General features: G+C 42.9%; 1 protein-coding gene across 1 annotated transcript in view; it reads left to right on the forward strand.

The window, feature by feature from the left end:
• TPH1 (tryptophan hydroxylase 1) overlaps nucleotides 1–12279 on the forward strand; it is a 369780-nt gene that overhangs the window by 328054 nt on the left and 29447 nt on the right. The window contains exon 10 of the mRNA XM_069623792.1: nucleotides 2963–3096. Coding sequence (XP_069479893.1) covers nucleotides 2963–3096 — 134 coding nt within the window. The remainder of the gene's footprint in view (nucleotides 1–2962; nucleotides 3097–12279) is intronic.

The raw sequence follows: 12279 nt of genomic DNA on the forward strand, positions 1-12279 counted from the left end.
CATGGTGTTTCCTGGCTGCTGTCTGAGGCCTGGGTTGTCAATCTTCTGTGGATTTCAAGGAGGGCACAAAAGTCAATACCACTTCTATGCAGTTTCATGTGAGGGCTGGGCCTTCACTGTGGGAATGTGCCTACATTCATAATATTGCTTGTGCAGTAGCAATTTTAGGAGGTGGCCTACATGGTGCCGTTTTTCAACGTTCCACTACATCTGGGGTCTATCCTTCCGTAAGGTTTACATCCCCCACTCATTCTTAGATCGCTCCAGTGTGCTGTACAGTGCTTATCTAGCTAGTGACTCAACTATGATTCCATTGCCTTAACCAGCAACTCCTGAACATGCTCAGGGTCAACCAGATCACCTGGGCCTATTAGTCTTTTGTCGTTTCTCAAGCACACTTTATATGTTTTATTGTAAATATTTAGCGTAGCACAAATCTAGCCCCAGAGTGCTGTACATTACAAACATCTAATTAAAATGCAAAATGTTAACTGTACAAAAGTGTAAACAAATGCAAGCTAAAATGCAGGATAACATCCTAAGTAAAAGAGACCAACGTCCGAAGTAAATGAACCCAATAAAGGCATGCATACTGACCCCTCGCCTCACCTGGAGTAGTCAGTTCATTTCATAAAAGCTTTATTCGACTGAAAAGTCTTTAGCACACAACAAATAACAACACAGCCAATATAGGATTACAATTAAAATCACTCAAAAACATCAAATTCTATAATCGCGGTATGGGTATAAATATAATCCAGAATTAGGTGCATCGTGAAAAGGAATGCATCCGTCAATTGGCATTGGGTGAGAGTTCAATGAAGTGCTTCCTTTCGGCCCAAGCTCGATAGATAAACTTAGCAACAAAGTAGGCAATATTTCGATCAGTGGTCAGCTGAGATAACAGTAATGCTTCTGCAGCTCTACGTACTCCGACCTTCTTGAACAGCGGAAGCAAATACAACACCCTCAAATCTTTAAGGGAATCGCAAAAAATCAAGAAGTACAAAATAGTTTCCACATCAATGCCACACAGTGGGCAAATATCAGAATTAGTATTCTTTCAGTTGCCAGTGAATTTAGCAGGCTTCACAGTATGTGTCCTGAATTCCATATAAGGTGCTTGTGCATAGGCCGGGGAGATAAAATCACGATACCCCTCGAAACCAAATTCATTTTTGCAGCCAAGAAGTAAGCCCCTGATTTCAACGATAGGCATGAATTTTTCAGTTGATCGCACATGACTCGCTTGGCTGCATGCTTCACAGAGCGTTTGCTATTTATAGTTATCGTTTCAGGATTTAGCCACAGATCACGCAGATTAAGCACGCTGGAGTAGTCATAGTCCTAATCACCAAATACCATTTAGCAATAAAAAATGTATATAATTTATGGTGACATGCAAACTATGAAGGATCAACCGGGAGTTGAGCAGGAAAAGAGTTCCAGAATAGAGGAACAACCAGAGAGAATGCTTGATTGCGAGTGTGGGACTTTTTAAATTTAGGGGTGTAAAACTGAGAAATTGTCTTGCTTTGTGCCGACCGGCTGCCGGCTGGAGTTTCTTACCATGGCTCTATAGGTATCGCAATCCATTTTAAAATGGATACTTTCCTCAAATGACAGCCAGGTTCATTTTTCTAGGATGTGCGAGATATGGTTGAACTTTCTAAAATCAACCACAATCTGAGCGATTGATTGAAAGGCCAATTTGAGGTGTAGCAAAGCAACTGAGTGCCCCCAAAAAGATTGCATTACCCCCCATACATATGTGGACATAGCATAGCCTGAACCACTAATTGAAATGGGTTTACTGGCAGCAAAGGGTTGATCATCCTAAGAAGGGAGAAGTGTATTGTGTAGCATGATACTGCTACTCTATTAAGGGCCACAGATGATATGTACAATAATTAAAATCTGCTTGTTTGTGAAAGTGTCAACTTAGTTATTATTGCTCTCCTATGTGAGTCCCACTGTCAGAGCTATCTATTTGCAGCAATTCTAGGCCAGAAGGATTCCTGAAAATGGGTACCAGTGATTGTAGTTATAAGAATTCTGCCCTGGATTCGTATTTGGAGAATCTCATGGTGTGGCATATGTGTACTACTGGCAACAGATATCTTCCCAACCAATGGATGGTTGAAATGAAGATAAATAAATCACCTTGCTACGTGGCTTTGTCTTATCAATTGACTTGACTTCACCAATTTTCTAGAAGGGTTGCCCAGGTTTTGGTTAAGAATCCGTAGGATGGAGACACTATTCATGAGATGCTGATATGAAATGCCTGAGGGCCATGCATGTGGTTCAGACTGTGAGTTATTGTGAATTAGATGTGTAGCTTATTTTAAAGATGGGAAGAAACAGCCACTTGCTCCCCATCAAAGGCAGACCCACAGCTTCAGTGCTATCAAGCAGGAAACTGCTGTGAGTGGCAGGAGGATGACTGGGATGTAAAGTTGGGGTTGTGGTAGGGTGCGGCAGGCCACCAGGCATTCTTTCGGTTTGGTGGGGTACCGCCTTGGGCGGTGAGGGGCAGGGAGGTAGCCGGATGCCAGGTACAGTGTTTCTCTTTCTCTCTATTAAAATTGTCTATGGTTCCCCCATACCTCCTTCTTTATCCACTGGACTGCCAATTGATAGAAACAACAGCGTGGGCGTGAAAGGGGGCATGGGTGGTACATACACAAAATAAAATTAAAGGTGTGTAACTATAAACAACAGAGATCTACCCTGCTGATTTTCCCAGTGCCATCAGAGACTACTCGAGATGGTAGTTACCCATCTACAATTTTATATATGTACTACAATATTTAACTTGGCCTTGCCATATCAAATGTTGCTGCAGTTTACCTTCTGGTGTCATGATTCGACTTGATTAATTGCTCCTGTTTGCAAATGTGCTGTTCACCAAAGCGGATATCCCACTGATGATCAATCTTATTTTCTTTGCCTGCCACAGCATGCAGTCTGCGGTCTTGCCAAAGTGAAACCATTTGATCCTCACATCACCTGCAATCAGGAATGCATCATCACAACCTTCCAGGATGTCTACTTCGTTTCGGAGAGTTTTGAAGAAGCCAAGGAGAAGATGAGGTACAGTTTTACATTTGATCATCAGTCTGAAAATATCTGCTCTCGTCTTTAGTTGCCATCCCACAAACGAAGGTATCCCCAAATTGCGACCACAAACACGTTTTTTTTTCCTTCAATTAAAAGTTTCTGGATTCAAAGCTAAATTATTTTAATCGAATTCGGAATGATCGCAGCTTCCAGAAAATTATAGCAGCTGCACTTTCCCAAGGCATGCAGTCACAGCTGCATGTATTCTTATAACCTTTTGAATTTTGATCCCCATCCCCACCCACTCATAGGACTATGCTACAGCCAAAAAAAAACACTTTTGGCAGGTTGTCTTACGGTCTGTTGGTGGGAGCCGGGGGAGCAGAACGTACTACCCCGTCCCAAATGAGGACATTTATACGTATATGTGCCTTAAGGGTACTCATGTTTTTTTTTCAGTATAGGAAATAGGCTTTTGCCTCAGAATTGTGTAAATACAAATTCTGTTAAAATACCAAAGGAATCATCATACACTATAACCACGATAGAATGAAATCAATTGAGATAATTGATCAAACACGAAACAGACAAATTGGGAGATAGTGTCTGACGATTGATACGGCTAGTAAGAAGTTCACTCACCTCCCCTCTTACTTCGGTTTTCAGGTGTGTAGGTGAAGCCGCGTGACACTAGATGTGCAGAATGGCTGAGCCACTGCAACAGTCGCTGGTACAAGACTTTTCTGACTGACTTACCTACTGTACTTTACAATCATGACATAGCTGGGATCTTATGTAAAGCCCGACTTTAACATTTCTTCTTTCCTCGGGCGTCCCAGACTCTCCAATAGACAATTGGGCTGTTTCTTCAAGCAATTAGAAAACTGATATTCGAAAAAGCACTAGATGTAATTTCAGATAATTTGCCTCAGTCTTGAGACAAAGGGAAAATGACAGATTAGTCCTTTGATGTACCATGTGGACTGAAATAAGTCGCGAGTACATTTCTATCACTGGATAAAAATATTGCCGCTATATGTCATTTCACGTGTACAGACACATCAAGCCTATTTATTGCGATGCATCGCAGCGAGCGGGTGCTTTCTCAGCTCCAGTCATACCAACAGCGAACACTGCAGGTGCAACAAAAATGTAACTGCCCCATTTTAGACAACTAGACTGGCCCATTCCTAAACTTCCCCAAAATGCTCGAGTTTATTGAAAAGTCAAAAAGCTTCTTGCTAGAGGATAAGGGGTCCTTTTGGGTTATGCTGGAAAGAGCTTCTGTGGAATTCCACTGGAATGAAGTCTTCTTTGTGGGTCTGTGTTTGTAACTATATACTTATTGAGTTTAATAAGCAAATTAGGGCACAACAAAGTGTATTCTAACCATGAAATGCATGAATGTATAAGGAGCTCAATGAATTGGTGAATTAGCCACTTTTCTCCCAGGTAAATTGCCTTTGTAACAGGTAAGAACACATTACTTGATGTAACTTTTAAGCTATATCGATCAGCTATTTTTATGATCGCAGACATGTTGAGCAACACACATGACAAGAACACACAGGGATGGAAATGGAGAGGGAAAGGTGAGGGAGGTCAGAAGGTGCCTATTCATACTTTCTGCACAACCAAGGATTGACCTCACTCACAGATGATAATACTGCTCAAATATTCACTAGATCTCATTACATGCTTGCAGAGAGCTGCAGTTTTATACATAGGTCTCCACAATTATCATTTCACCAAATATCTATACATGGTTTGCTTGTTTGCTACCATAGTGTACGCATATTCCCCCCAGCGTAGGGGTTCACATTGTAGGGAACTAAATGAGCATGGGCGGATGGCTCACATCTGTCTGTACGAGTAAATATCTCCTTCCAAAATAGCAGCACTCTATCTCAAGTGCAGAGCAAGTGGAGCAGGGACCCCGGGGGCTTGTGCCATATCCCACAATGTTTGTTTTCAGGCAAATCCCATTTCAGTGTGAGTACGGTGTAGAAAATAAAAAATGTTGCAGGAGTGGCAGCAAGTAGTCCCAGAAACCCTTAAACATATTACCCACTAATTTATGCCAGAGTTCAAAATCTATTCGAATGTTCAATTACTGTCAATGTTTCATATCATGTAAAGGTTGAGAGAGTTTTGCTCTCATTAAACCAGCATAATGACAAGTCAAGCTTCGTACGTTTGAAAAGACGACGTTGTGCATTACATCCAAGGATTGCTGCCTGAGACATAATCTTCAAGAAGTTCTTTAAGATCTGAATAATTCTACAATTCCTCTTCCCTTAGACTGAAATTGTTTCTAAGAACTGAACATGGGTGCATCTTCCTGTCTAATCCTACATGTTACATGGAAAGCCCTTTATTCTTAATCCATGTAGTAGATTTCAATGTATTGTCATTTAATATTCGCACCCGGGGAAGGGTGCTCAGCTAATCGTTTGGGTGAAGATGCGGGTGAACTGCCAGTATACTGCCTGTGCTCCACCAGCCAACTGAGCCCCTTTCCGGGCACCACCAGCTTGTTTTTGTAGTTGACCAACAGCCTTTTCCTGTCCACTCCCCCTCCTCTAATCCTCCCCCACAGGTCTGCAAGAAATTCCTTACCCCACCATTCCCCCCTCATCCCCACCCACCCACTTACTGCTGGCATGGTGCTTTCTGCTCCGGTTGATGTACTCTGTGCCCTTCCTCGGAGTCCACCATAGAAATAGAAAATGGAATTAGTCCCATTTCTATTTATTAAGTCGTCAGCCATCTTGATTTATTTTGACCGGACATTGGGTATGCCCAAGAAGTGTGCAACCCATCTGTGAAGAAACAAATATTAAATCTATTTATACCCGGGGTTGTGAATAGCTATTGCCCCATTGTTGGGGGGCGTACAGGGCCGGTAATATCCCTTAGCCCTCAGTGAGCCCCTCGCTTAGCTCGGGCTTACCTATGCTCAGGCTGGAGAGCCGTTACCAGCCCTGTTGGGTTCCTGGCGCAAGAGTAATGGCCATATTAGTGATTGATCATGGAATAAAGTTGATCTCAGAGGAGCATCTTTGACAGTAGTCTATACCATCAAGAGGTATGTTATTGAATATATACGCATTTCCACTTCAACTTTTCAGACATCGACATAGCCTCATTGACCAAGAAGGGCAGGAGAACAGATTTCCATCCAGGCAGGTTTATCAGAATCTAAGGCTGTATCTCTTAAATGCAGATCTCTCTAATGCACTAAAGAAACATCTTTTGATGTAACTCAAGCTCAGAGGATGCAGAGTCACCCCTACTAGACATCCCTAGAAAACCTAGGCGTTTTGGGGATTCGTCTGAGGAAATCTGAAAGCCTTTGCACACAAGCAAAAAGTCATGTTTCTTTGTTTTGTAAATACAGGTAGAGATTTGAGTAGCACATTTACCTTAATCATATTACTCTTCTCCTCCTGGGACCTATATTCACTATCTCAAGTCTACTAATGTCCTAATTAAGCTTTGAAAGGATGTCTTAAGTTGACCTCGCCCAGTTAGCACAAATTTTCTTAGAACTACCTCTGAAATATGTTTGTGAAATAGGGACTACTCCCATTTTCTTAAATGTAAATGTTTCCAGGCAAACATTTCTCTGGGTGGTATAGCATGTGATTCAAAGGAGGGTCTACGTCAGCAGGGAGTAATAGTTTATTATCTAGCAGCTTGTGTTCTTTGCCTCTCTAAGTGATCCACAGTAACATTTCCATCAGCTATGATTGCTTCAGCTAGTGGCTCCAGGGCCAAGTCAACCAAGGGCAGCCATATGTGGCAAAGTGGCATTATTGGACCTTTACAGTATTATTTTGTCTAAAGAATAGTATATTTATATTACAATGTTTCTCACATGGAGTTAGGTTTCTCCCTGCTCTGTGTTGTGTCTTGTGTCTCCCTTTCCCTGGTCCTGCATGAGTGCTGGCTATGATGGAATGCTGGGGGGAATGTTGTGGTGTGAGAGCCCCGTTGAAGTTCCATGAATGTCAGTTGGAGTGAGACAGTGTTGGAGAGTGGAGACCGGTGATGTCCCACTGTACCTTCCTCCTTACTTACCTTGAACGTATCCTGTTGTGTCACCTTGTCACTCTGGAACTCAGTAAAGAAGTTCACTCCCTACTTGAGGTGCCAGAGTCATCTTTCACAACGTAACACTCTGCCATGATTACTTATTCCTGTTTAACCTCTTTGCTCCTTTCCCCATATTGCCAGTCTCTGTTTGTTGTCTCATAGTCTTGCCAAGTCCTGAGTCTCTTTCATTTGTCAGTATCTGCTGTAGAAGGTTATAGCCATCATAGAGGTCGTGTTCACAATGTAATTGCAGTCTTTGTGATTCTGGAAGGTTCGTTGAAGGGACAGTTTAAATAATTTCCACCAAGTGGCCAAGTCTTCTGAACAAGCCATCAATACGCAGATGTTTTTACCTGTGTTTGTGTTTTCTTTGAAAACGGGGTCAAGAGTTTTGGTCAGATCCTTTGAATCCCACTTACAACTCCGAAAGTGGCAGGTAGAAACAAAACAAGGACATCTTTACTATGTCTCAAATTGTCATCGTTTATTATTTTATAAGACCAAGTTCATCACTTAAAGTAAGGGTTCTCCTCAGGATTACTTAGCCATGAAGTCTGCTCTTCACCTCTTTACACCTTCCTTAATGTTGCTAATCGCTCTTTGGTTTTGCAACATCTTTCACAATTCATAGTCCTTTTCATTTTCACATACTTTTATTTTCTCTAGACCTTTCTCAGGCTCTCGGCTCTCATGTTGTAGCCATCTTATAAACTTCGTATTCCCCCTCTCAGACTGTAGGCCCTTTTTTAAATGGCAGAAAAATATCCTATGTGTCTAAGGGAATCCGTACAAAATAACGCTAACAAAAAAACGAATGGGAGACTTTACAGAATTTCGAACAAGTCCCCCAGTCGGTGGCATTACAGTGAATAAGGGCAGCAGGGGTTACGGGTCTGTACCCCACACCATTGTTCACTGTAATGTCAGCAGGGGTTGTGGGGGTGTACCCCGCCCCTGTTGAAATAAAGTTTAGAAAAAAGAAAAAAAAGAAAAGAGGACCCTGCAGGGCCTGTTCCCATCTACGCAATTGAAGGGAACCAGCGTCACAAAGGGATGCAGAAGATGGCGGCACACAAAGAGGTGTGCTCCTCACAGGTAAGTAAGGTGGTGGGGGGGTTGTACGAAATATCCAGGGGCGAGAAAACCGAAAGTTATTTTCGGATTCGCTTAATTCATGGTTATCCTGATCTAAGTATCTTTCAGTCTTTTAGCCCCACACCTCCCAGGCTCTAAGCACTTTCTACAACTTCTCAATGCTGCTCTCTTAGCACCCCTTTTAGGGTGCAGGTTCTTTCTAAAACTGCAAAACACATCTCAAAGTCTGAGGCATGTTTAAGACTTCTCAGTGCCTCTCTCAGGCTTGGAGCTATTTCTAAAATTTCTCTGTTGCCCTGTCAAGTTCTAGGTGACTGCCAAATTTCTCAGCACTGTTCTCTCACTCTAAGCAGTATGTCAGGCTTTTCCATGCCAATCTCAGGCTCAATGCACTTTTGAGGGTTCTCAATGCACCGTAGGTCTTAAGTGCTATGCAGGGTTCTGAGGAGGCTTTCACGCATCAGCTTTTCTGCATGCAGCCAGGCACTAAATGTCAAAGGCTGTCTGCATTAGCTATGCAGTAGTCGCTCCACTGACTCCCCGTGGCTGCAGGGATATTTTCAAGACCCTCTGAATCGTCCACAAGGCTTTCTGGGCCCAGAACTGCTCTACCGCCAACTTTCTCTTCCAAAACATCTTCCTTCTCAAGCTCTCCGCTCATCCACCTCCAACTCTCTGAGGGTCAGACGTTTTTTCAAGCAGAGAGTTGGGGGCAGATCTATCTCCTTGACTGGGGCCTCCCTCTGGAAGAGCTGCCCTGCCTCTCTCAAACTTGAGCAGAACCACCTACGGTTCCGGAAGCAACTGAAGACCTTCCTTTGTGCTTCCACTTTCTCTCTTCCTCTCCCCTGCTGATGCACCTGATTGTTCTGCGCACTGGTCACCTGGTCACCCTCCGAACTCGGGCCCAGGTTCCTGCATTTCCAGTTGCCCTCACACTGCCTCTGGGCTCCCCAGCACTTAAGTGTCTGTGTCTGCAACCCTACAGTCCCTTCTCTCTGCACATTCGAACCACCCTCTGGCTGCACTTGTGAATTAACTGCACTTCCCCCTTTGCCTCCCCCTGGCGCTTCTCCCCTTCCCTCTTCCGCGCACATGCATGATCTGAATGACAAAAGGCCTGGTAAGATCGTTATTTTGTCCTCCCTTGTTTCCCCCTCCTTGTCTTGTCGCACCTAGGAACACTTGTGTACAAGCGTGTTATAAATGCCACATTATATCATATCAGTATAGTAGGGCAATACTTCCTCCTCCAGATGATGACTAACGAGCTTCCAGAAATGTTGCTCTTCTTATTCCCCTCCTAGTCCTAGTGAACTCTAATTGGTAGGGCGCTTAATTCCCTTTTTGCTTCAATTATTTTGATGAAGACCGTTTTAGCACCGGCCCTTTTCCCATCATGCTCTGCTTCCTGGCCCTTGTCACATGAAGGGAGAAAATCAGTTGATATTAATCAGGTTCACTGTCTTGGACTTTGAGTGTTCCTTATGTGGAAGTCACCATGCCAAGCTGCTACCTCTTGGAGCGAGCATGTGTATGACGCACCAGTTCCTGGGTAAAACACCATTTCATTTTCTGGAGTTAAGGGTGCTTCTTCCCACTTTCTTGATTTAATAGACTAATGTCATACCAATGATTTAAACATTTGCTTTTTCCAGGTAACGGGAGGGACTGCTCAAAAATGTGCGAGGACTTGTGAGCTAATAACAATGGAAACAAGGAGGTGGCGTCATACCACATGTATTTGGTAACTTTCCATATATATTTACTGTAAAGATTTAGCCATATGACATGCTTAGTATATGCAGAGCTGTATTAATAAGTTAACTCTCATATATTAAGGGTGAGCAAAGTCACTTGCAAAGTCCACATTAGCTTTTTATTTAGCTGATGATCAAAGAAGCAGACTTCGTTCTGCATTGTGTTACTATGCCCCTGTATCAGGGGTTCTTTTTTTGTTTTTTTACACAAAGATAAAAAATATTTTATGCATTGCATTTGTATTCAATTTATATTGACACAAGGAAGAAACATGCAACGACAATGACTAGGTCTTTCCCTCATCAGTCAACTTCAAACATTTAATACCAAGAAGATTCTGACTGAACTCCTTCACATATGTTATGTTGGTTGCCCTCTGAAAAATGTAAAAACTCTTTGTTTATGTGTTGTATACTGAGGCTAACCATCAATTGTCTACACGGCTCTGAAATTGCTTTGTACGTGTGTGTACATATGTTGGACTACATTTTCTTTGAAGATTTACCTATGCATTTGTTGATGTTATGCATGTTTCTTCCTTGTGTCAATATAAATTGAATACAAATGCAATGCATAACATATTTTTTATCTTTGTGTAAAAAAACAAAAAAAGAACCCCTGATACAGGGGCATAGTAACACAATGCAGAACGAAGTCTGCTTCTTTGATCATCAGCTAAATAAAAAGCTAATGTGGACTTTGCAAGTGACTTTGCTCACCCTTAATATATGAGAGTTAACTTAATAACACAGCTCTGCATATACTAAGCATGTCATATGACTAAATCTTTACAGTAAATATATATGTAACGTTACCCAATACGTTTGCTTTTTCCACCTCTGCGTCTTAATCATATTTTCAAAAAGAAAAGGGAGACCGAAGTAGACGTTTGTGCCGGGAAAGCCAATTGGCTCTGTCAAAACATATTTTCTCTATCTGACGTAACAGCGGCTAGCGACGAGACATGGGGAGACGTTGGATGTGAAATAGGGCTCCCAACGATCTGACATTATTTTGAATGAGCCACCCTTAATTAAACCAGTTTTTATAGCCTTTACTAATTTTGGCATGAATCTACCAAATCCAAGTGAGAAACTACATGGCAGTACCTTGAGATCTGTATTGTAGTGTTAACCAGCGTTTTGGGAGGTATGCATGGCCTGTAATGGGCCACTATCTAGAGCCAAGATAGACACGAGTGAGGCAAAGGCTTCCACAAGAACTCCGTGCCAATACCTGGCAAGGCCACCCCAAAGCACTCATTAAACCTATTACCAGCCGGTGTCTTTCTCTGGCATGCTAATATTCTTAGTTCCCCCACACCTGCATCACTAGCCCAATTGCCTTTAAAGAACAGCGACAAACCGAGATGGCTGACATGTAACGTATAACATGTCCCTTTTCTATGTGTCTGAGATGCCTCACTGAGTTGACTGCAAGGGCCTAGAACAGTGGCCGGTGAATAAGTGGGCGAGTGGCCGAGGAGAGGGAGAGGTAATGAAGGTTGCAAAAAGACAGAGCAACAGACAAAAGAGACATTATGGCACGAGGGGAGTGGCACAGACGCTGAAAAGGAATGTGGCCTTATACCAGCAGGGCCAGCCTCTTGATTGGCTAGTACCACTCCCCTGGGTGGTAATAAGTATTTGCAAAGTATTAGCAAAGTTTTAGCACCTGAGTGCAGTGGAGACAACCAATCAGCTTCCAGGAGCACTGTGCCAAATCCACTAATGTAACATAAGTCCACATTCCAGGCAAGTGCTACCTTGCTCCCCGAACACCATTCTCGTTGTTATTGTCTCAGCTCTGGCCGCCTCGCTCCCGCCTCACTTGTCCACCTCCCCACACTCCCTTAACCCATCCCACTCTGCCTCTCCTTGCCCTTCAGTTGCCAACTCCCAGTACTTCTTCCTTCCACGTGTCAGCGTAAGCTTCCCTTTCATGAACGAGTGGCCAACCGCATGCACCCCTTTATTTCAGGAACCCGTTTTGTTTTTGCCAGAAACACTTTTAGCACTCTGGATGACATGCTGTGGTGCTAATGGCATTTATTTTATTTGTTCAAAGCCAGACTGGGAAAGAAACGACCTTCTATCGGGACCCTTGAGTCTATTTCATGTAATACTGTAATCAGTCTGTTAGTTACTCTAGAATTCTTCTGGGAATCTATTCAGACTCGGGGCTATGTCAGTTTTTAAACCCTTTATCCAGGGTAAACAGGTACTTAAGCATTTGTCAGTCAGATTCACTTGGCCAGCGATG

This window comes from Ambystoma mexicanum, chromosome 11, assembly GCF_040938575.1.
Source record: "Ambystoma mexicanum isolate Mex_15411 chromosome 11, UKY_AmexF1_1, whole genome shotgun sequence".
Classification (NCBI taxonomy): domain Eukaryota; kingdom Metazoa; phylum Chordata; class Amphibia; order Caudata; family Ambystomatidae; genus Ambystoma; species Ambystoma mexicanum.